Source organism: Eschscholzia californica, unplaced genomic scaffold, assembly GCF_041429995.1.
Source record: "Eschscholzia californica isolate CP2 unplaced genomic scaffold, dmEscCali1.0.p SCAF_4, whole genome shotgun sequence".
Lineage (NCBI taxonomy): Eukaryota > Viridiplantae > Streptophyta > Magnoliopsida > Ranunculales > Papaveraceae > Eschscholzia > Eschscholzia californica.
In genome coordinates this window covers 505,015-529,545 of record NW_028238461.1, presented here as the reverse complement: position 1 = coordinate 529,545, position 24,531 = coordinate 505,015, and the positions used below count along the sequence as shown (strand labels likewise).

The 24,531-nt window shown below is 37.1% G+C and overlaps 4 protein-coding genes across 4 annotated transcripts; 3 read left to right on the top strand and 1 right to left on the bottom strand.

The window, feature by feature from the left end:
• The first annotated feature begins 1,582 nt into the window (after positions 1–1,582).
• On the top strand, positions 1,583–6,590 carry LOC147541192 (putative LRR receptor-like serine/threonine-protein kinase At2g16250). The gene is made up of 4 exons (XM_086637576.1): positions 1,583–4,291; positions 4,778–4,906; positions 5,385–5,407; positions 5,574–6,590. Exons 1-4 carry the CDS (start codon positions 2,328–2,330, stop codon positions 6,173–6,175), a joined length of 2,718 nt encoding a protein of 905 aa, XP_086493702.1. The 5' UTR covers positions 1,583–2,327; the 3' UTR covers positions 6,176–6,590.
• A 4,645-nt stretch (positions 6,591–11,235) lies between these two features.
• Positions 11,236–16,132, top strand: LOC147541191 (FAD/NAD(P)-binding oxidoreductase family protein). The gene is made up of 16 exons (XM_086637578.1): positions 11,236–11,761; positions 11,845–12,006; positions 12,659–12,841; positions 12,958–13,015; positions 13,124–13,174; positions 13,355–13,437; positions 13,598–13,685; positions 13,777–13,821; positions 13,909–13,983; positions 14,090–14,158; positions 14,312–14,427; positions 14,622–14,734; positions 14,915–14,994; positions 15,140–15,260; positions 15,427–15,493; positions 15,606–16,132. Exons 1-16 carry the CDS (start codon positions 11,337–11,339, stop codon positions 15,733–15,735), a joined length of 1,866 nt encoding a protein of 621 aa, XP_086493704.1. The 5' UTR covers positions 11,236–11,336; the 3' UTR covers positions 15,736–16,132.
• Positions 16,133–16,630: 498 nt separating this feature from the next.
• LOC147541190 (uncharacterized) lies at positions 16,631–17,827 on the top strand. The gene has a single exon (XM_086637592.1). The coding sequence runs from the start codon at positions 16,817–16,819 to the stop codon at positions 17,717–17,719; it is 903 nt and encodes a 300-aa protein (XP_086493718.1). The 5' UTR covers positions 16,631–16,816; the 3' UTR covers positions 17,720–17,827.
• A 150-nt stretch (positions 17,828–17,977) lies between these two features.
• Positions 17,978–24,252, bottom strand: LOC147541189 (HAD-superfamily hydrolase, subfamily IG, 5'-nucleotidase). Its single transcript, XM_086637587.1, has 17 exons — positions 23,503–24,252; positions 22,640–22,944; positions 22,459–22,536; positions 22,076–22,296; positions 21,294–21,386; positions 20,699–20,782; positions 20,466–20,582; positions 20,234–20,339; positions 20,075–20,137; positions 19,851–19,904; positions 19,696–19,753; positions 19,479–19,555; positions 19,152–19,222; positions 18,951–19,014; positions 18,678–18,737; positions 18,513–18,575; positions 17,978–18,348 (listed from the first exon to the last, which is right to left on the bottom strand). The coding sequence occupies exons 1-17, from the start codon at positions 23,951–23,953 to the stop codon at positions 18,226–18,228; spliced, it is 2,088 nt and encodes a 695-aa protein (XP_086493713.1). The 5' UTR covers positions 23,954–24,252; the 3' UTR covers positions 17,978–18,225.
• Between the last annotated feature and the right edge of the window lie 279 nt (positions 24,253–24,531).

Sequence of the window (24,531 nt, the reverse complement as noted above, 5' to 3'; positions counted from 1 at the left end):
AACCAGACCGAATCTGGTTTCCAACCAGACCGGGATCTGGTTTCAAACCAGACCGGGATCTGGTTTCAAACCAGACCGAATCTGGTTTCCAACCAGACCGGGATCTGGTTTCAAACCAGACCGAATCTGGTTTCCAACCAGACCTTGAAGGTCTGGTTCTCCGGCGAAGGGGCCCCTTCGCCGGAATCTGGTTTCAACTAACCAGATTCCGTTCTGGTTAGTTGAAACCAGATTCCGTTCTGGTTAGTTGAAACCAGATTCCGTTCTGGTTAGTTGAAATCAGATTCCGATCTGATTTCAAACCAGACCGGGATCTGGTTGTAGAAACCAGACCGAATCTGGTTTCCAACCAGACCGAATCTGGTTTCCAACCAGACCGAATCTGGGGCCAAAACGAACTGCCGGACACAATTAGGGGCCAAAACGGCCAGTTGGTCACAAATCGGGGGCCAAAACGGAATTAACCCTATAAAGTTCTATTAGTAATTAATAGTGAGGAAAAGAAAATTTGGCTAAAACTCACATTAAATCATTTGAGGTTTGTTGGACTGCATTTACTAATTAACTAGGGTTTAGAGACACCATATCAAAGTCATTTTTACTCCATATGTTATCAATCTTTGATGTCATGATATCTAAGTCACATGAAGGTTAGGTGATCAGTCAAAATATAAAGGGTTATTTCCCTAATGGCCCCCTACTTTGTGACCAGCTTCCCGCCTGGCCCCCTACTTTACGAGAAATACCCATATGGTCTGTTCGTGAGAACAGACGAACTCCGGCGAAGGGTTCCTTCGCCGGAGTTCTTAGAGAGAGAGAGAGGAGAGAGATAAAAAAAAAATTTATTTATTTTTTTAGTTTGAAGGTCGCCGGCGGGAAATTTGTCCGGCCGGCGACCTCTGCCGGAGAAGGTGATGAGGTGGCCTAATAGATGAGGTGGCGTGACATGGCAGAGAGAGAAAAAGAGATGGAGGAGAGAGAGTGACGGAAAGTTAAAGTTAACGGTTTTAGGGGGCCATATGGGTATTTCTCGTAAAGTAGGGGGCCAGGCGGGAAGCTGGTCACAAAGTAGGGGGCCATTAGGGAAATAACCGAAATATAAAACTGTGATGCTATAGTTGAATACTATATAATTTATTTATTTTTTTTCTTTTGGTTTCTATCATTCTCTCTTTCTTTGGTTTTGTTTTAAAGTGGTTGAATTTTTTTTCACTATAACTATAGTTGAATATATGAGTAAATCAACTACAAATATACACCATTTCATAAATTTCATTTCCCATGAGAATCCGACTAAGAGTCTCCAAATTACACGTGGAATGACCAACCCCTACACCAAACAGTTGTCGACAACGCCACCTTTTTGTAGGCACTCAAAGAATGTTATCAAGTGACACTTAGGACTATAAATTTAATCTAATAACAACAAGTAATCCACCTCTCTTACATGTGAAGTGTGGTTATGCACATGGTACACCTTGCAAAGATTAGTGACCTCCGCCTCATTATTATTATTCTATATCATAGTACACACTACTACTGGATCCCATACTATATACTCCCCATTCTTTATTACTCCCTTAACATCAAACTATGTAAACAAGTTATTTGTGAAATAATGTGCATCTTTTCTTTATTAGGATACCAAACAAGAAATGGAGTATTAAGGCCTTAAAATATGAAAAGAAATTTAATGTCCACAAGATCTTTCACTGAATTTTACAAACTTTTGATCTCATATATTACAACCCATTTTTCCATTTCTTTCCTCTCTCTCTCTCTCATCCCCTTTTCTATCTCTCTCTAGAATTTTGAATCACTCACCCATTTTTATGAATAAAAAAAGGAAAGAGAAGTGGGGAAGAAATCTTTTTTGAGAGTAATTAACGTGTGATTACTTTATAAAAGGGTTTTAATTTCTTAATATAGTTTTATTTTGGATTAAATTAAATTAAAAGATTGGTTTTGAGCTGGCTTACGCGGGTTTAACGGAGGTCAAACCCTACCCTCAAATGGTGAAACCGGCAAGCGATGGTCTTGCTCCTTTGTCCGCACCAATCTTCGGACCGTCTGTTCAGCCCCCCTCCCCCCCTGGCTCAAACCCTTCTTCACCTACTTTCTCTCACTAGATTTACAGCTGCTGCCTCTCTACTGAAGTTTAGAGTGAGAAAGTTTTAGAGAGAGAGAGTAGTTTCTAGGGTTTTCTTTTGATCATTGAAGGCTTGTTGATTTTCTGTGTAGTTATTCAGAATGGAAGAAATCAGAAGAGGTGAAGAATAACCAGAAGATGCAATTTAGATCGTCTTCGTCTTTGATGTTGTAGAAAAATGGTGGATACGATTCAGATAAGTAGTAGTAGTAGAATAAAGTTTGTTCTTTTACTTTTACTATTTCAGTTAACATCAGGGGAAGAAAAACTAGTTCGATCGAGTTCTCGTACTGAAAGATTTGCCCTATTTCAACTAAGATCAACATTAGGTTTAAGAAATAAAGATTGGCCTAGAAAATCTGATCCTTGTTTAACTTGGAAAGGAGTTCAATGTGGAAATGATAATGGTTTAGTAATTGGGATTAATGTATCTGGATTAAGACGAACTAGACTTGGTCGTCTTAATCCACAGTTTTCTGTTGATTTTCTCACTAATTTTACTCAATTAAGATCGTTTAATGCTTCTCGTTTTTCACTTCCTAGTCGAATTCCCAATTTGTTCGGTCAAAATCTTCAATCTCTTCAAGTACTTGATCTTAGTTATTGTTCTATTACTGATACTATTCCGTTTTCGATTGGAAATTTGACTGATCTTAGCTCACTCTATCTATCTGGTAATGGAATTACTGGTATAATACCTGAAACATTAGGTCAACTAGCTAAACTATCTGTTTTAGATTTATCACAGAATTTAATAACTGGATCAATTCCTTTGTCTTTTGCTTCATTGACAAATCTTACATTTCTTGATCTTTCATCGAATTTCTTATCTGGTCCAATTCCTCCTACTCTTGGAGCTCTCAAAAGTTTAGTAATCTTGGATCTCTCCAACAATAGTTTATCATCTTCAATTCCTTCTCAACTCGGTGATCTCTCGAATCTTGTAAATCTTGATCTTAGTATGAACTCTCTTTCTGGGTCATTGCCCGTTGATCTCAATGGGTTGAGAAGTTTGAAGAAAATGGTGGTGGGGCAAAATACACTAGATGGTTCGCTGCCCGCGAGCTTGTTTTCTAACCTTAATCAACTGCAGTTTCTAGTACTTAGTCAGAATAATTTATCTGGTGCTCTTCCTGATTTACTCTGGTCAATGCCAGCATTGGGGTTCCTTGATGTATCCTATAATAACTTCACGGGGGTTCTTCCAAATGTTAGTTTGAATGAGAATGTTACTAGTGCTAGGACATTCAATCTATCAAACAATCAGTTTTATGGTAGTCTGGGTTCCGACATTGGTACATTCAGTTATATTGATCTATCTGTTAATTATTTCCAAGGCAGGGTTGTTGATGAATCCCTCAAGAATTCTTCTCTCAAGAACAATTGTCTTCAGCATGCGTCGAATCAAAGAAGTTTGGGTGATTGTAGATTTTTCTATGCTGTTAGAGGCCTAGTGTTTGATGATTTTGGAAAACCCAATGCAACCCAACCGCCTTCTTCCCCTAACCGGAAAAGCAAGCGAAAGTTGATCTTCATATTGGTTGGAGTTTTAGGTGGCCTCTGTTTTCTCATAGTTTTGGTGCTGTTACTAGTAATGTGTTTGCGAAAGCGTGAACCAGGTATTACTGAACAAACGAGAGGTCCCACTCCTCCCCCCGTTGGAGAAGCACGTGGGCCTCCCGTTGTATCTGTGGACTTCTCGGATGTCGGAGAACTTTTTACATATGAGCAGCTACTCCGTGCTACTAGTGACTTTAATGACTCAAATATGATCAAACATGGACACTCTGGGGACCTCTTTCGAGGGGTTCTGGAAGGTGGGACTCTTGTTTTCATCAAGAGGGTCGATTTGCGCTCAATGAAGAAGGAAGCATACACGGTAGAGTTGGAGTTTTTCAAAAAGGTTTCTCATACCAGATTGATCCCCTTCTTGGGGCACTGTTTGGGGCATGAGAATGAGAAATTTTTGGTGTACAAATATATGCCAAATGGGGACCTGTCTACATCTTTGTATAGGAAAACGGATGATGACAATGAAAGTATGCAGACTCTGGATTGGATTACAAGACTGAAAGTTGCAATAGGAGCTGCTGAAGGTCTATCTTATCTCCATCATGAGTGTAATCCGCCGTTCGTTCACAGGTATCCCATAAATTACTTCTCTTAAAAATTTATATTCCTTTTGGTAATTAGTCATGCCATCTCTATTATGAATAATGACCTGTGATAACATCATTTTACCATTGTTAGAGCTCGCTTTTAAATGTACATTGTTCACATTAAAAGAAAAACTCTTACAAATTGCTCTCCGTTGAAGCAATTAGAGCACTTACTAGGTTATTGTAGCATCTGGACCACTTTCTAGGTTTTCCATTGTATGTCTGTATTATTAGATTGGATTTCCATCAACTTGTAGATTTATTTGATGGGTTACCTAAAGAATTAGTTAACATCGACCAATACTAAGTGCCATTTAAAGCTAAACATTTTTGTTTTTACGTTTTGTTGTATCGTCAGTTTGTAATGAATTCCTATGGATTTGTTATTGGGTCACCTGCTGTTGTGCATTTCTACTGCTAATTCACACACTTAAAATTCTTCTTGTTCTCTATTCTTTGATGGTTGAAGAGATGTTCAAGCAAGCAGTATCCTTCTTGATGATAAGTTTGAAGTACGACTTGGTAGCTTGAGTGAGATTTGCTCTCAAGAAGGGGATACTCAGCAGAGTGTCATAACCAGGTTGCTGCGATTGCCCCAGTAAGTTATTTTATCATCATTGTTAAGTGTTGGTCACTTCATACTGTTAATGAAATACAGGACGGCAAAATTCACATAATAAAACCATTACTGACATCAGAGGCACCATGTCTTTTTTTGAATAAAAAGGAAATATATAGAGATAAATTTGCTCTTTAGCCTCAATCTCTTGTAAAAAGTGAACTCTAGTTCATTTGTTTCTCAATCCTCCGGTTTTGCTAAACTGGTAGGATTCGCATCCAACTTTCCAAAGCAAGCCTCTTTAATTTTAGTATTGAAAGTCGAAACCATTTTGAGATTAAGCTAGGTTCACTCATTTTATGATTTTTTTGGAGAGCTAAAGTCTGTTGATTGATTTCTAGACAAGAATATGACATCAAATCATCCCATTCTTTTTTTATTATGTGATGATGATTACAATTTGCTTACACGACTACCGTATATCATCTAATGACATTTATTTCCCCTTGTTGTGCAGGACTTCTGAACAAGGCTCTTCGGGTATGTACAATTCTCTCTTATATAAAACGTTTCAAGTTGATTGTTTATTACTAATTTCTCTATTTAACTGTAAAACCTACACTGTAAAGAGAGACGGTCAATATATTGCTCTAGTTAAAAGACACAATCTTTTTCTTCTAACATTATGCTGTTTTCCTTTCTGCAGGTTATTCTTCAACAATTTGTGCATACGATGTCTACTGTTTCGGGAAAGTATTACTTGAGCTAGTTACCGGTAAATTAGGAATAAGCTCATCAAATGATGCCTCGACAAACGAGTGGTTGGAAAATACATTGCCATATATCAGCATATACGAGAAAGAGCTGGTAACGAAGATTTTGGACCCATCTCTCATAGTAGACGAGGACCTCTTGGAGGAAGTCTGGGCAATGGCTATCGTGGCAAAATCTTGCCTTCACCCCAAACCATCAAAACGTCCTTTAATGAGATACGTCTTAAAAGCCTTGGAAAATCCTTTAAAAGTAGTCAGAGAAGAAAACACTGGCTCAGCTAGGCTAAGAACTACTTCGTCTAGAGGATCTTGGAATGCATCGGTTTTCGGAAGTTGGCGACAAAGCTCGTCTGAAATAACAGGTGCCCCTGCCCTTAACGCAAAAGAAGGTGCCACTAGTTTTAAACACCTAGCTACTATCGGTTCTCAAGGAAGTGGCCCAGTTGACGTCTCATCATCAAACAAGAAGCTATCAAGTGACATATTTCCCGAGCCTTCTGATTTGCCAGATATTGAGAGACCAAGAGAAGACTAATAGAAGAACAAAACTCAGGAAAATCTTTCAGAATTCTTTGAGAAGAATAAAATCAAACAGGCTCCATATTCAAGTGCCCTACCCATCGGGACCACGGTTGATTCTGGATATCAGTTTTTTACGCTGATATGTGGAGAACACTATTTCGTATTTTGTAACCACTTGCAGAGAAAAGCTTTCACTCTTATTTTGGAGTACAGATGAAACCTGCAAGTACTACAAGGTTTGAGAAAGATGTTGAGAACGAACTAGACTGGTTGTGCATGAATTGGAGCAATTTTGGGGGGTCTTTGGATTGAGAAGAAGAAGATGCTACTACATGTAATTTATCATTGTTATTCATCATATTTTCCCTTTTCGATGTAAATTTTAACAGTTGGGGTTTTCTTTTATATCAATTTTCTCTATTTTCTTTTTTCTTTTTTCTTTGGTAGATATGACATTAACTAGGTATGTCTTGGGTGAGGTCAATATGGTGGAGTGTGTTCTGCTGATGAGAACAAGACGTTATTTATGTGATACGATCGATACACATACAAAAACATGCATTACTGATGTGATTGCCACGCCATGTGACGTATACTGATCTGTCAATGTCACACTGTCCGATATCAATGGGTACCCTTCATCTTTTGTTGGAGGGACACCTTTCTTTCACACCGTCCTCTTAGAAGTATTCTATAATCTTTTCAATACAAGGACTAACTAATTAACTATAAACAAAAATTTAAAAAGAAAAAGAGTATTAAATATTTGGTAAAATATGTTATTAAGCCATTAGGATCTGTTTGACAAGTGATGACGACCCTTATTTTGACGTACCACCCTAGCTAAAAATATCTCATCCTACTCACTGTAGTGTAGGACACTGACAATGTAATCCAGAAGTTTCAGCTTTCATTTTCATTGGAAGCGAAATCCATAAGTAGGTTTGATTTTCATTGGAAGCCAAATCCATAAGTTATAGATATCAAAATAAATTTAGTAAAGTAAAACAAGACTAGCTACAACCTACAAGCCTATCAGCATTAAAAGCGCCACCTGATAGTGTTAAAGACACCTCATTTTTCCATCAAAGCAGATTTTAGGAAAGGGGTGAAGGAAAGTGGTGCCTTTCGCAGAAACATGTACTTTTGAAACTCCCGATATCATATTCTGAATACACCTAAGAAACGGCCCAAGATTTTTTGGAGGGAAATTCATATTACTTGTTCATTCTTCTCTCTTTCCAGTTTGGGGTTTAGGGTTAGGGTTTAAGGAAAGGTTAGTCGTTCATCACCACGGAAGCTTCTTCCAGAGCTAGACTAGTTTTCTCTCATAATAAGAGTTTGAAAGATGAAGTTGGATTCTCCTACAATAACATCTGTCAACTCACAAGTAAATTTTTTTATTTTTTTTTTTCTCAATCTTCCAAGAAGAGGGTGGTTAGTTAAGATATGTGATGTAGAAGACCATGTCAATACTAGTAACCCTAACCCTAATGATGGTGCAAAATTGAAATTGGGGGATTGCATTCTTTGGAATTCAGTAACTTCAGAGGTAATTCAGTTACCTAGTTTGCTCAATTGGATTACTAGTAAATCATCTGAAAAATATTATCTATATCTATCTGTTTTATCCTCTTCTTCTTCTTCTCCTACCCAATTAGGAGTAGGTTATAATAATAATCTTGGTGATTCTGTTTCTAGGGCCTTTTTACTCTTTAACAGTACTAATAGAGAAAGTGATTATTACTTGCTTCTTTATTGCCGACCTGGAGATAATCAATGGTGATTAGAGAAGTTGGGAATTTCATGTTGTTCTGTTCAAACCCTAATTTGCATCAAAGATGATAAGCTATATATTATGTGTGATTATGATCGTCATCTTGAAATCGAAATCTTTGATGAAACCCTAACTATAAAGAGGTTCTGTGTAAAATTTGGCAATCGACTTCGTTTTCCATCAATAGGAGGAAAGTGCAGTTTTAAAAGGTCACAGTTTGTAAAAGCTGGTGATGAAATATATAGGGTTATTAGACATTTCTATCCTGGAAATGTCCGCGATAAAGTTATCGAAATACATGTTTATAGAATGGATATGTCTTCAATGGTTTGGGAAGAGGTTAGAAGTTTGGGAAATTATGTGTTATTTCTCGATGAATCTCCAACGACAACAGCATATTACTCAGCAACCAAATTTGGTCTTACAAGGGGTTGCTTGTATTACACAATGCCGAAAGATAAGAGCTTATACAGTTTCGACCTAGAAGATAATAGTATTACAATGTCTTTTAGTCGACCAACTCCTCTTTTATCTTCTGCGAATTCGGTTATAGCTCCTACATCATTCACAAGCACTACTGACACAAGAAGGACAAGAAGAAAAGTTATGTTAGATAAAACAGAAGAGGAAGACATCTTTGTATTAGCACCGGATGAGACGACCACAAATGAAATGAAAGTACATATATCATTGGTTAATCTCGATGGGGACTTCTTGAAATTGATATCTAGGAGGTATCTACATCCATTTGATTACGTCAGTTTTCGTTCTATATGTACATTGAACCGATCGACGATCCCTGTATTGGACTGGAATTCTTTATCTATCCGGTTCACTTTATCTTCATCTCCATCTCCGTTGTTGATTTACTATAGAAAAGTCGAGATAAGAAGTAGGGAGGGTTCTGTATCACACCCGACATCCTTGCTAACTCATCCAGCTCTTGAACCTCGGCCACCTCAATCACTTGGCTTTTAGAAAAGTTAATCTTCAAACTTGAGGCTGCCTCGTACGAAATTAAGATATCTTTGAGCTTCAAGATTTGAGTACGGCTAGCTTGAAGAAAAAACAAAGTGTCGTCCGCAAATTGAAGGTGAGAGACCATTGTACCTGCTTCCTTCACCCTAAAGCCTTCTAGCCATCCTTTATTCTCCCCAATAGAGACAAGAGTATTCAGAACTTGAGCCACGAGTAAGAATAATAACGGGGAAATGGGATCTCCCTGACGTATACTCCTCGAATTCTGAAAAACGTCCGTAGTCGAGCCGTTTACCAACACTGAGAAAGAGGTTGTAGACACACACTTATATATCCAACAAAGCCATTTACTTTTGAACCCCATCTTGGTCATGACTGAGTGTAAGAAGTCCCAACTCACCTTGTCGTACGCCTTTTCGAGATCAACCTTAATCAGGATACCCTTTGAACCACTCTTGATCCTTGAATCGAGCAATTCGTTAGCTATTAGGACACCATCTAAAATTTGTCTCCCTTCAATGAAAGCGCCCTGATTAGAAGATATAAGGCACTCAAGGCAAGGTTTTAACCTATTAGCCAGAACTTTAGAAAGAATCTTATAGGGACCGCTGACCAAACTTATGGGCCGATAATCGTTAAGAGACTCAGAAGCGCTCTTTTTAGGAATCAGAACCATAAATGTTTGATTTAAACGCCAATCCAAACTTCCTGAGTACCAGAAATCCGTCATCATTATCATAACATCTTTACCCACTATATCCCAACATCTCACATAGAAGTTCATCGGCAACCCGTCGGGACCCGGAGCCTTGTCTTTCGCCAAACCCCGAATCGCTGCCAGAACCTCTTCCTCTACGAATTCCCCTTCCAACATCGACGCAACAGGGTCTTCCAATCTGGGAAGGTCGATACCCTCCGCCCCTGGCCTCCACAATTCTGGTTCTTCGAGTAAAGAAGCAAAGTGAGAGGAAATCGACCCTTTAATATCCTCCATGTCTGTGAGAATTCGGTCACCAACTTTCAAAGCCGCGATTCTATTCGACCTCTTTCTGCAATTGATGATGCTATGGAAATATTTAGAGTTCCTATCTCCCGCTTCAAGCCACAAAACCCGAGACTTTTGCCGAAGACTAATTTCTTCCAAGCTGAGCAGACTATCCAATTCCACTTTTAACCCAGCCCTAGTGTCTATCTCTGACTGAGGCAAATCCCTCCCCTCTTCAACCTTGTCTAACTCATGAATCTGATCTTGAAGATTTGCCATAGCCTCCCTTTGACGCTTGAATTTTTCTCTAGACCAGGGTTTGAGCTTGTGGCTTAGTAAAAACAAAAGGAAGAGACCTGCATAATAATACCCCTATCCTATAAACTAGGTTGGGGCTTTGTATAAACAAGTGAATTTTCCGATATATAAATTGTAAAGATGAATTGAGTTCAGTCAAATTTTACGAGACAACAAAACGTAATCTTTTTCATCTTCTCCGGCCACTGTCTTCGAATACCACCACCTCCGACCTCCACCTTTTCACTCCCACTACCATCACCCTTATCATTTATCTCTCTCTTTTTCTCTCTCTCTCTCTATCTCTCTCTCTCTCCCTCCTTCCCTCTGTTCGGGCAAGGCCGCAAGGGGATGGTCCCGTCGCCTGAACGTGGCTATTAGTTTGGGGGTAATCCTTCTAAGTTCTAACTACTAATTATTTTGGGGTAATCTCCCAAACTAGATCGACGTTCTTATGAAGGGAAAGGAAGAGAGTGAGAGATGATGGTGGTGGTAGTTGGAAGAGAATAAAGAAAAAACTGAAACAAACTGACGGTTATCTGTAATTATAGTTTGTTAGAGACCACTACTCATGTTGAGAAGGAGTGGTGGTGGGGGTTGCCGAAACAAAAGTGAAACAATAAAAAGACCAAAATATGTACTACTCAAAATTTTGTAACCACAAAGATTTTCTTGTTCGCCAAAGTGAAGGTCTTAAACCATATCTCTAAAAGTAACTTACAAAAGGCATTGATACATCATGAAGACGTGATGCTCACGATAACCGCCTAATTTAAACTATAATGAAAGAGGTCTAAAGCCCAATATATTTATTATATTAATCAACAAGGCTACACAAACCGCCTCTTGAGACTCCCACTTGAACCGCATGTGATCAGAAAAACCCTTGTTTCTCTCCACGTGAATGAACATGTGAGAGGAGAGAAAAACAAGGATTTCTCTCACATGCGATTCAAGTGGGAGTCCCACGAAGTGGGTTGAGTATACTTTTTGTATATTATTTACTGATTCAATCTCACGACTTTCGATTTCATAGGCTTAAGAGGGATGCCCAACCGCTCCACGCAAGAGGGGTGGACTTGGGTAGAATCTTCAACTAGGGGGTAATTTTCTTGGGTTGGGCCTTGTTTGGATTATATGATACCAAAAGTCACAATTGATTCCTTTTCTGAATCTCAATTTTCGAAAAACAAACAGTTTCTTGTCTTTATTACTCCTCCTCCATATAGCAGTTACGTACAACTTGTCCCACTCACAGTCTCCCACAGTCACCTGAAAAATCCAAAAAAAATGTGGAACCGATTCTTCACCAGCGGCGGTGCCGGCGACGGAGCAAGAGCAGCATTGACGGCGAAAGGTAAAAAATGGGACGCTTTAATCGTCGGTGGAGGTCATAACGGTCTTACAGCTGCTGCTTACTTAGCACGTTCCGGTCTATCCGTTGCCGTACTTGAGCGGCGCTACCTCATCGGCGGTGCTGCTGTTACTGAAGAACTTGTTCCTGGTTTCAAATTCTCTCGTTGTAGTTACGTTCAGAGTCTTCTTCGTCCTTCCATTATCAGGTTCATAATCATTCATCTTCTGTAAATTCACATTTTCAATTTTGTGTTTTTAATCTGAAATGCTGATTTTGATTTGGAAAAAGGGAATTAGGTTTAAAAAGACATGGTTTGAAGTTATTGATGAGAAATCCTTCATCATTCACACCTTGTCTTGATGGACGTTACCTTATTCTTGGACCTGATTCACAACTTAATCATTCTCAGATTTCTAAGTTCTCCAACAAAGATGCTGATTCTTATCCAAGGTACATACATATTCTCTCTCTCTCTCTCTCCCAGCCTTTCTCTCTCTCTCTCTCTCTCTCTCTCTCTCTCTCTATAGTCTAGGCTAGAGGTGTGTGCTTATGCTGAATAAGTGTAGAAAGCAGAGATATTATGGATAACTGTTGAGGTTTGAATGTTGAGGTTTGAGGCGTTAGCGGGGACAATATCGATAATTGTTGAGGATTGAGTTTGAACAGGGACAATATCGATAACTGCTGAGGTTTGAGGCGTGGAGCGGGGACAATATCATTAATTGTTGAGGTTTGAGTTTGAACGGGGACAGTATTGATAACTGCTGAGATTTGAGTGTGAGCGGGGACGATACCAATAATTGGTGAGGTCTGAGGCATGAGCGGGGACGATATCACTAACTTCTGAGGTTTGAGCACGAGTGGGGAAAATATCCATAACTGCTGAGGTTTGAGGCGAAAGCGGGGAAAATATCCATAACTGCTGAGGTTTGAGGCGAAAGCGGAGAAAATATCCATAACTGCTGAGGTTTGAGGCGTGGGCGGGGATAATACGGATAAGTGATTAGGCTTGTGGGGTTGCACACTCTGTCTCTTCATCATATGTTTCTCCGTATCTATATCTCTGATTTCTAACCTGTGATTGTTGATATATAAAATGTAGATACGAGATTCAACTGCAAAAGTTCTGTAATATAATTGATTCTCTTTTGGATTCGTCGACCCCTGAAACTTTACATGATGATAAATCATCGTTTATCGAAAAAGTGAAGGATAAGTTGCAGAAATCTGAATTTTGGTCTCGTCGAGCACGGCAAGCTCTCTCCTTAGGGCAAAAGGATATGGTGTTGAGTATTTCTTCTTTGATATCATATAATGAATCCCTTTCTTTCATTTGAACTAATTCATTTTGTTATTGGGGACTTACAATCTCTCTTATCTTGAATTCTTTCATTTTAATAGGGAATTTATGGATCTTTTAGTGTCCCCTGCATCAAAGGTTTTGAATAATTGGTTTGAGGTTGATATACTTACTTTCTCGTTCGGCTTAAGTATTCGAATCACAAAATTTAGTAAGCTCTTGTGTACGGATGAGCTGAGATTTTCTAAGTAGATATAATATTTGCAGGCAGATGTACTCAAGACAACTCTTGCAACAGATGCTGTAATTGGGAGCATGGTATAGATTTCAAGCTTATTTCTTTTGATTATTTCTCAATTCTGATAAGAATAATGAATCGATCTACTTATTGGAGTCCCAGAGTGAACAATCTACAAGAAAAGAAAGATCCTTGGTTTGAAACTTCGATTGTCCTTTGCGTTTCTGGTTTATCGTCACAATTTTAATTTTCAAATACAGGGAAGTGTACATACACCAGGAAGTGGGTATGTTTTACTTCATCATCTGATGGGAGAAACCGATGGCCATCGTGGTGCTTGGTCGTAAGTCTTTTCTCATCGATGGGCTTTTGGTTTCGTCACTATAATTCAAAGCATGGGTATCAGTTTGCTTGTGCTAATCCTAAGACACCAAATGAGCTGTCTAATAAATTAGTGTCATTCGATAAACAAGTACATAATATTAACATCAAAATAGCTGCAGTTATGTTGAAGGTGGAATGGGGGCAATATCCTCGGCTATAAGTAAAGCTGCCATAGAAGCTGGTGCTCATATTGTGACAGATGCAGAGGTGTGCTTATTTAGATTTTCCTTACTCCGTCTTTTCTTTTATGTGTACTTTTCCTACTGTTATCTATTATAATCTTCATTTTATCCCACAGGTTGCTCAATTGATGATTGACAAAGACTCAAGAAGTGTAAATGGGGTTAGTTGATTTTGTGATTCCAAATCTTGAACTCATATAAGAAATTATTCTTGACAATGTAATGAAACCCAGATCCCAAATCTCTAGGTGCTTTTGACAGATGGGACGCAAATACATTCTTCAACTGTTTTGTCAAATGCAACTCCTTATCGTACCTTCATGGTAAAAAAATATTATCAACGATGTGTTCGTGCATTCCTTCACCATTAGATTTAGTAATATAAGAAATTCTTTTACGTTGATCCACATAGTTTCGTTTGCTGTGCAGGATTTAGTGTCTCAAGATGTTCTTCCTGAAGATTTTCATGTTGCCATTAAGAACTTAGATTATAGCTCTGTAAGTAAGATCGCTTGATAACACCATTTTAGTTCGTTACAAGAAAGAAAGAGAGAAGTGTCTTCTTAATTTTGGTACCCAACAAAAGACGACGAAGCCGGGTTTTATTGTAGGACAATTTTGGGTTGTAAGCTGCTTTTGTTTTTGGATCAGGGAACAACGAAAATTAATTTAGCTGTAGATACATTACCGCAGTTTAAGTGTTGCAAGCCTACTGATGGAAAGCCAGGTCCTGAACATATTGGAACCATTCACCTTGGTCCTGAAAGGTAAATTGTTAGTTGAATAGTTTGTCGTGGTCTCTCTTGCTCAAGTTCTGAAATTAATTAACACGAAAAATCGTTAGTTTGTTTATATTTGTAATTTGATGCGTGAGGTTATGGTCTAGGATTCGTTGATCATTAACTTAAACTATTTAAGACTTGTATTAGTTAACACTTTGGGTGTCTTTTCTGTTTTCAAGTATGGAGGAGATTGACATAGCTTGTAAAGAAGCGTGCAATGGTTCACCATCACAAAGACCTTTAATCGAGATGACTATTCCTTCTGCACTGGACAAGACTATCTCACCACCTGGTAATTAGATTAAACACATTTGCTTTAACTAACTCTTTTGAAAGTATTTCTAAGCTAAGACTTTTACCTATTTCAAATTTCCGAATTGGGGTGAAGAGTTTGTATAATTGTTCAATATCCTTCCTTGTATACAAATGCTTTCTATTTCATATCGTATATGTTTTCTTCTCCCGATTGTAGGTAAGCACGTGATTAACCTATTTATTCAATACACGCCCTATAGTCCTACAGACGGTAGCTGGGAAGATCCGAATTTCAGAGTGAGTCAGCTTTCAAACTCAAGTGCTTGTATACATGTTTTAGCCTCGAGCAAGACGTTCTTGATCAATATGGACCATTGACCTGTGTTGGGAACTGATGAAAATCCACATATGACACTTCTTTCGTTTTCTTTTTTCCCCTCAGGAGTCGTTTGCTAAGAGATGCTTCTCTGTAATAGATGAATATGCACCAGAGTTCAGCTCATCCATAGTAGGGTATGACATGTTGACACCTCCCGACCTTGAAAGAGAGTTCGGTCTTACAGGTATTCCACTACATACTCAAACATAGTACTATCTTTCTTTTGGGTAGTCGCGCATTATTCCAGTTCCAGACTTAAGCTGAGTTTTCCTTGTAACGAACTATTTCTTAAAGCAATTTTTAAGGTCTCTGACTTTGATGATCTCATAATGTTAGAAAACTGATTTCAGGAGGGAATATCTTTCATGGTGCAATGGGTTTGGATTCACTCTTCCTGATGAGACCTGTCAAAGGATGGTAAATTTCCCTCGACCTCAAACCCTAAACATATAGTAGTAATTGAAGATCGAATACTAGATGTCATCCATCTTCTTAATTCAAACATAAACTTCATAATTACAATTTACAGGTCAGATTATAAAACACCTATTCGAGGTCTTTATATGTGTGGAAGTGGAGCACATCCAGGAGGTGGTGTAATGGGTGCACCAGGTCGAAATGCTGCTCATGTGGTACTTAAAGATATTAAAAAAAACTGAACCACCCAAACTGGAAGGGCCTTCAGACTCACCTGTTCTACCTTTCTTTATCTGTCTGATCAAATATCAAAGATTATTCATCGATGTCGGAAGTTTATTCATTGTTGTTGCTGTTAACCGATAAAAAATATACATCAAACAACTTAGAAGAAAGAGACGAGGAAAGGTAATAGAGATGTTCTGTTTTGCTTATGTTCATTCTTTTAATCTTCTTTAGTTTTTAACTTGAAAAGTCCAGAATACTTACTGGAAAAATGGGTAATAATGGGAGCAGAGTTCTGTGTGAAGTTGTCAAATTTGCCTGAACAATATACCAAACAATTGAGAAGGAAGTGATTTTTACTTGTCTTGATAGAATTAGGTTAAACAATTACAATAACAATTTTTTTTAAGTAAATAAGGTGTTTATTGTGTTTGGTACTTGAGAGAAGAGGTAAACCTTCAAAGATTGCTGGAAACATGTAGCAATGGATATGAACCATACAAAATATCAATCAATTTTTTTTTTTTTTGAGAATACAAAATATCACTCAAATAACATAAAGAAGGGACCATTTTGACCTTCAAATGTATATGGCAGTTTGTTTTGGCCCCCACATTTGTATGTCAATTTGTTTTAGCACTTACAATTGGGACTAAAACAGTTGGATGGTCACGCATTGGGGGCCAATAGAAATTAACTTGTACTCATAAATTTTTCTCTTTTTTGAGTCAGTAAATATAACTGAAAAATAATTGAAGTTTCATTTATTATGTATATGGTAGAATGACCTAAAGTTTACTAACACCCTTCCAAGCTCAAATATTCATTCCTTAACAAAAAAAAACTCAAATATTCATCTCATAAAAAAAAAAACTCAAATATTCAATGGGTGAATGGACAAAATTTGATGAAAGTTGATTGTGGTGGTGGGACTTGCTGTTGTAATTTTATAGTGTAAGAAGGGCAATGTACACAATCACACACAACCCTTTCTTTCTCTCTCTCTCTCTCTTCAATGTTCAAAACTGCCCGCCCTAATCTCACAATGAGAATGAATATGTAGTAAATACATCAACAAGCAGCAGCCAAACAGTGAAGATGATCAACCCAGTAATTGTAGGGGAAGATGAGGACATAGATCTCAGCCCTCTTCGTATCTTACTACAAGATGAAGAAGAACAACAACAACAACAACAAAACGAAGATAACCCACCTCCACCTCCACTTCAACCACCACCTCCACCACCAGCATCAGAAGAAGTATCGAAGGAACCAGAGAACACAGGTAGTAGAAGATATAAACAACAACAACATTACCTTAAATCTATCTCCTCTTCAGTTCAGATATGCCAGGTTCCTTCTCAAGGTCTCTCTTTTCAGCTCTGGCCAGCCGCCACCACCCTAGTCAACCTCCTCGACCACCACCACCACCAATCATCCAGTAATACCACCACACCCCTTTCACCAATCTTCAATCATCTTCCTCGTCATCGCCCCCCTCGTATTCTCGAGCTTGGCTCCGGCACTGGTCTGGCTGGCATTGCAGCTGCTGCTATCCTTGGCTCATCCGTCACTCTAACTGATCTTCCCCATGTTCTCCAAAACCTTCAGCTCAATGTCACTGCTAATTCTTCTTTGATCGCCTCTCGTAATGCTTTGGTAGACGTTGTTTCACTCAGGTGGGGAGAGATTGATGATATGAAATCCATTGGAAGTGATTTTGATATCATATTGGGTTCTGATGTTGTTTACTATGATCATCTTTATGACCCACTTCTTCAAACCCTTAAATTCTTCTTATCAGCTGGAGGAGAAAAAGAAGAAGAAAGTGAAACTGTGTTTTTAATGGCTCATCTGAGGAGGTGGAAGAAGGATTCTGTTTTCTTTAAGAAAGCTAAGAAGATGTTCCATGTTGAATTGATTCATACTGATCTTCCTGCCCCTGGAACTCGAATTGGTGTTGCTGTTTACAGTTTTACAAGAAAGAAGAAGAAGAACTAATAGTCTAGTAACAATGTCTTCTTCTCTTTCATTAAGAATGTCATTTCTTTAACAAGAAGTGCTCAAACTGTTAACTCTTGAAGTATATTCGAATTTCGAATTCAGCAAGTCCTCTCTTTTAATTATTCATTATTGCTTCGAACAGAACAAAATTTTAAAACTCATGTCCAATAAAAGAGAGCTCTAAAGAGATAGTCATACCTGCAAATTTGTTTAACAATAGCTAAAAGAGATTATCAACGTTCAACCTAAAAATGATTAAACCATTCGAACAATACCAATTCTAGATTTAAAGGTTCAATAATTCTTCAACATTGTACCAGAAACATCTAATCTGTAAAGTTAAAAACTGTAAATGATTTAGACCACAATTCCCATCTTGGGAGTATATTATAAGCTACCAGCAAAAAAAAGCTTTGTAATCGGTTCATCATTTTGATAGGAGGAATGTAAAAATTATGGAAGCAATTCTCTTTCTTCTTTTTCTTCTTCTTCAGTTGTCTGGTTTAGACAGAGAGTATATCAAATTCATGGGGCATGAAATCTTCACTTGGTCTATAGTACTTGTCCGGCGAGTACAAGCTTAAGTTGGTAACTTGGCTCGTATACAAGCACGCAAACCTTTCAACCTGCACAAAAGTGATAAACCGATATATCATAAACAGAAGCAAAAATAAACATGAACTGAATAATGTTGGATCTACTAAACGGGAAGTTCGTTTATAACGTCCGAAACGATCACGTAGCAAAAACGGGATAAAAAGGGAGATTGTAAATGATATTGGAGATTTACCTGATGAGCAAAGCGAGAGTTTTGATACCCAGTCTTCATTAGCTGGCCCCAGACCTTATGGAACTGAAAGCAAAAGTAACAAGTTTGTGAAACTTATGAAAATCTTAGGCGATATAGATAAAACTATATCTGAGGAAATTTTCATTTCTAGATGATGGTGCATACCTTCTGGTGACATTTTCTCTGAGACTCTTGATGAAGAAGACGAACCTTTTCTCTTTGAATCTAAACATCAGTAAATTGGGGAAAAGAAAAAACTAACTCAGTGATCGAATATGGTTAAGCTGATTAGAACATTTCAATGTTTCGACTAAATACCAGATGATTTGCATCATCGTCCAACAATGATTTATAAGAGTAGAATTGCAGAGATTTGTGCATTATATAATCGGGAGAATCATAAGAACTATATTAATGACATCGTGTTGAAGAACTAACCTCCAGTGAAGTAATCTCAGATGACAGATTCTTCTCATTCTCGTTATTTTCAGCAGCTTCAAACCTTCGTCACAAAAATGTGAAAAGAAAGAACAGCAGTTGGTAAATAGTAAGAGAAACAAAAATAACCCATTAATTAGAAAGAAGATATGGTAGTTATTCTGAGAATTGAGCATAAATTTTCCGAGGGTCGATACTTACTTGAGAGACCACTTTATGTGATGTATCTTGTCCTCAATCAGATCACGCTCTTCTCTTAGAAGTCGCAGTTTCTGCATATACAAAGTTGTATCATGTAAACTAAAAGAAAAAAATAATACTTAAACTAAATTTAAATATGGAGTACTTTTTTTTTGCATTGAAACTAAATTAAAATATTCAACCTCTAATTCTAACTGTGTTTTAGTCTGATGGGTTTCACTGATTAAAAATGAGACAGAACGAGAAAAACGAGGAATCCATATAAGTTTCAAAGTCATGCAAAAGCAAAAGGTAGCTTTTTAAATGTTAGATGATTAGTAGTAATACCTTTCGAATCTCCTTCGATTTCCAAAGGAGTTCTACCTCTCTTTCAAGCTCTGGAACGACAAGCATTGTTCGCCAACCTGTTCAAGAAGACACAAATCAACAGCTTTACAGGTTAAAGAATGCAACCCACATACAGGTTAAAGAATGCAACCCACATCAATATATTACAAAAGTACTTGAAGAACAAAAATCTGGCGTGAACATGAAAATTAGATACCTAGGACTTTTTTGCTACGCAAAATATCTCCATATATGTGATCTCCAACATAAAGAACCTACAAGATATTAAGACGGCAAACTATAATTGGAAGGGGGAGTGAGAGATAAAAGAGGATTAGACACAAAAGATATTTTCACGTCACTTCCAAGCACCTGTGAACTTGATTCGATAGAAAGAAGCTTATGCAGGTGACCAACACTTCCTCCCTGAAAATCAAGTTCATTAGAAGTTAACAATCAATCCTGAAGAATGTAGAGTAGACCAAATAAAAAATGAGCTAAAGAATGAACATATATAAAGGTGTATAATCTAAACCCTTCTCCTTATCTTTATTGTTTAGGTGAGCTTGAGACCCCATTTGTAAGTTAAAGAATACCTGGAAAATCCGACAGCCCTTTTTCAGCCCCGTAACTGATATTGTTGGTGATGAGCTCCCGACCTTCTCGATCAGAAAATAATTGCTTAAGTAGGCGAAAACATATATAAGAATATAAATTTCTAACCGACATTTAAATCACATGGATCTCGTACAAACCTGAGCCATAGGAGTACCATTGTCAGTGTTAACGAGCATCCCAGACTGATGTTCAACTTCAAACAGGTTTGCACGATTGTCTTCATGGAAAAAGCCTGGTTTTGCGCTGTATGTATTGAATATAATAAGTTATCTCGTATGGATACACAAAAACCGCAACGAGAAAAGAATATCAGCTATAACGGATACAAACTAAAAGCACTGTCAAAAAGATCCGAGAAAGGAAACAAACCTGCCAGTAATGACAACATCAAAGTTTTCAAGCCAGTTATAATTGCACGAAGAATTGTCATCCACAATACGGTTGCCACAAAGGAAATTCATCACAACATTTGTGTAGTCCCATAAACTTCATTAGATAAAGAAAAAAATAAAATTAATATAATAGAAGTCTTTCTATGAATCACCAATTTGATTCGGAAACGAGAAAAAGGAACAATACTGTGGTTGCTCAAACATAATCACCTGTTTGTCACCAAGAATGTTGAACGACCTGAATCTCTGAGCATTTTCAACATCGGTACAATCAAGATGTCTTCATTGATATACCTAGAAAATAACACAAATCAGCAAAAAATGAAGTGCATTAAAACAATCTTTTAACAATGGCAAATTTATATACATATATATTGAAGGATAAACAATTTATAAAATGTAAAACTGACAGCGGGATCAAGTTACATGATTACGTAATTGCTATCATTGCATTCGAGATCGAGAATGACATCTTCGTAATAGATCAAAACTTCAAGCCGACATATGAAGATACAACCCTATATCCTAACTCCAAACAGTAGGATACTTGTCATACAATTTAAGAACATGAAATACGTATGAAGTTATGATGAACCATCAAAAGTACCACAAATGTCAGCTTCCGGCATAAGCAAAAGCAGTACAATACTCCACTATATCAATAGCATTGGATAACTTAATTAAATAGTCTTAATTCAGAAGAACTGGAACCATAATAATTCTACCACTGCCATGGAAACAGAATTAAAAGCAAAAGAAAAAATCAAGCCACAGGGTAAAATAATGTGTTCTTTTGAGATCATACTTTCCAGGCTCTTTTGCAACCATTCGCTTCAACGTTCCATCACGATGGCATAAATCAACTGCAGCTCGAACATCTTTGTAAATCCTTGCGTAGCTGTAACACATGTAGTAATGTATGGATAAATTAGAAAACTAGATTTTTTTAAGGCTTAGGACAATATTAAACACAGGGAGAAACTAAGTGACGTGCATATGCATCAATGAACTGACATTTGGTTTCTTAGTTGAACAACAGCATCAAGGGTGGAACGACACAAATGGTTAAGAAACTTAGGCTCAAATGGTTAAGATGTAAGCATTTCAATGTCCTGGTTTCCTCAACCTAGAGTACAGGATCACATATTTTAGCCTCATACGGCCTTTTCGATAAGGGCCATCAAAATTTCCAAGTGCTGGGGGTGTTTAGTTTGACATGGTCTTCATGCGAGTCAGTGTTAGCTGCCCAAGTAAGTCTTGGTTAGCTAACAACCCGACAAACATGTATGTACTTTTTATATTTGTGAACAAGGGAACATCAATAGAAAATGAGATTCTGATAAATAGCTAGTGACAAAATGTGTAAGATTCAGATCTGAAATATGTTAACATAAATTTGAAACATATGAACTTAAAAGTATTGGTTAATCATCATTTTAGCAGTGAGATGGCAAAACATGCAACTAAGATAACAAGTACTGAAGATTTATATATAAAAGTGTACCTATACGTAAATCAATATAAATTTTGAAGTAAAGTAGTATGTGAAATGCAATTTTACAAGAACACAGATGAGTTGTCACATACTCCACATTGTCAGAAATTTTTCCAGGATTGGTGTCCTTGAAATCAACCAGTTGGGCAAATAGATAGGCTTCTGCCAGTGAGAAAAGGGTATCAATAAGAGCATATTCAGGCTCATCAAATGAATCTCTTATCAATGTATTTCCATATGTTGCCATTTTATCTTCTTTTGACAACTCCCTGAATCCATGATAAGCTACTTTGACATATTTGTGTCGATCCATCTGCATAACAAAGACCACTTACATATAATAATTGAATATACAAAATAGTAAGGCATGTCGTAGAAGCATACTGAATTCAACAATATGTCTTCTAAAATAACAATAAAAGCACATAAAACAAATTTAAGCAAATAGAAATTCAATATCACTGAGTTTAGATACCTTCAAGATGTTTCCTCTCTTCTTGTCAAGAACTAAGCCCCTTACCATGTATTCCCAGTCAAAAGACCACTGTAGTAACTGCACAAAGAGAAAATATTTACTTTAAGAAAGCTGCAAAATAGGTGTTTCTACCAACTTCGGTGCACAAGATAAGTCTTGAATGATCATAGTCACAACACACCTCAACGGGATATCCTAAATCATAGACAAGCTTTCTGATAGTGCCATCATAAGCAAGTGATTCAAATGTTTCAGGCATGTATTGAGCCAAAGTATAGTCCATGTCAAATCCAACGGCAACAATGTTTTTCATATTCAAAGATCTATTGCAGAAGATCTGTTTTCCTAAGTCGATCTTACTGTGCCATCCTGAAGATGACCAAATACATCGATTTCCATCATGCTGAATTGGTTGTTCCAACTGTGATATTTCATCATTTAAGCGAGCTTCATCCATTGTATAACTAGTATGTAACTGATTAGCACCTGAAACAAAGTCAAATTTGCATACATTCAAAAACCAGATCAAATTAACATAAATTCAACTGAGCTTTCTAAAGAAAAGAATGATCAAGAACAACAACAATACAACAGATCAATATCAAACACAGTCATGCTCTGTTTCTATAAATTCATAGTTCGTTCAACTCCAAAGAAATTCACTACATAAACAATTCAAATTCTGATCAATATCTACTAAGAAACTAATCTGCCAAAATTAAAGAACGAAGACTCTGGATTCTTTAAAATTTCAAGAGTTCTCTTATAAACAACTCAAACATTAACAAAACTTCAATGAGAACATCCATCAAACACCTTCCAAACACAAAATCAATATAACTTCACTTAAAATTCTGAAGGATAATTCTTGAATTTCAAGTTGGATAACAACGAACAGTCATGATTCTTGAAATTCAAAAGTTCAAATAACAAATTTTCTTATAAACAACTCAACATTAACAAAATTCAATCTATCAAACACCTTAAGAACACAAAATCAACAAAAAACTTCACTTAAATTACACAAAATCGAGAAAAACAAACCTCGTCCGATATTCATACTAGAATTAGTTGTTGTGATTCTTGTTCTTAAAACTTGAATCGTTTGGAAAGACAGATGATGATTATCAAGAGACGGAATTTTAAAAGAAGAAGAAAGAGAATGAAACCTAGAGAGAGAAAATGAATGAGGAGGAGGAGGAGGAGAGAGAAAAGAGAAAGCAAATGAAGAAATATTAGTAGTTGATAATCGCTTAGGAAAGAATCGCATATTCTGATGAGGAAAGGTTAGTTGTTGTTGATGTGGTTTAAATAGGGAGCAACAACATCTTACTGATGATGATGATGAGTGTGAGTGGTTGTTGTTATTCGAAGAATCGGATCCTCTTTCTCCAAGAGGAGGAATAATACTAATACTAATCGTCTTCTTTAATTTTCTTCTTCTCGTTATCTTAAACGTCCCACTCGTCGCATTTGTTGTTGGAAGAACAAACATCTCTCTCTCTCTCTCTTTATTTCATTTCATCTCATCTTAGAGAGAGAGAGAGAAACTAGAGAGAGAAAACCCCAAATGGTATGGTTTGGTCTTCCCTCCAATCTCATTGTGATTTGTGAGTGAGGGAACCGTATTCCAAATGTGGGAACAATTTGTTCCATTTTTATCTTGAGTGAGATATGAAACATTAAAATATCAACTTAAGAAGAGAGTTAGTGGGCCATTTTATTTTATTTTTTTTTTTTTTTTTGTTGAAATGCCATTTTATTTTGTTGGTAATGAGTATATGATTTGGATGTTTTTTTGGGAAAGATTGGTGGATATACTTATAGTACATTATATTTGTGTGGCAAAGGATCGCCCAAGTGGAATTAGACTCATTTGAACTTGATCCTATTGGGTTGTGGATATCTATCATGTTTTAAGCGTGATTTAATTTTTCAGTCAATTTAGATAAGATGTTTCAAACGATTATTAGCGATTTTCGCAAATAGACTTTTCTTGTGAATAATTGTCCATTTTGTTGGAAAAGAACTTTCATCATTTTTCTTTTTATAATAAAATTTAGAGAATAAATT

Excerpts from the sequence above, each read along its gene's own strand:
- LOC147541192 (XM_086637576.1), top strand. The coding sequence starts at position 2,328 with ATGGTGGATACGATTCAGATAAGTAGTAGTAGTAGAATAAAGTTTGTT. Across the intron at positions 4,292-4,777 it reads AATCCGCCGTTCGTTCACAG|AGATGTTCAAGCAAGCAGTA; the intron begins GTATCCCATAAA and ends TGATGGTTGAAG. Across the intron at positions 4,907-5,384 it reads AGGTTGCTGCGATTGCCCCA|GACTTCTGAACAAGGCTCTT; the intron begins GTAAGTTATTTT and ends CTTGTTGTGCAG.
- LOC147541191 (XM_086637578.1), top strand. The coding sequence starts at position 11,337 with ATGATACCAAAAGTCACAATTGATTCCTTTTCTGAATCTCAATTTTCG. Across the intron at positions 12,842-12,957 it reads TTAGGGCAAAAGGATATGGT|GGAATTTATGGATCTTTTAG; the intron begins GTTGAGTATTTC and ends TCATTTTAATAG. Across the intron at positions 13,686-13,776 it reads ATATTGTGACAGATGCAGAG|GTTGCTCAATTGATGATTGA; the intron begins GTGTGCTTATTT and ends TTTATCCCACAG.
- LOC147541190 (XM_086637592.1), top strand. The coding sequence starts at position 16,817 with ATGATCAACCCAGTAATTGTAGGGGAAGATGAGGACATAGATCTCAGC.
- LOC147541189 (XM_086637587.1), bottom strand. The coding sequence starts at position 23,953 with ATGTTTGTTCTTCCAACAACAAATGCGACGAGTGGGACGTTTAAGATA. Across the intron at positions 22,297-22,458 it reads AGAGAGGAAACATCTTGAAG|ATGGATCGACACAAATATGT; the intron begins GTATCTAAACTC and ends TTTGTTATGCAG. Across the intron at positions 19,754-19,850 it reads CTATCGAATCAAGTTCACAG|GTTCTTTATGTTGGAGATCA; the intron begins GTGCTTGGAAGT and ends AATATCTTGTAG.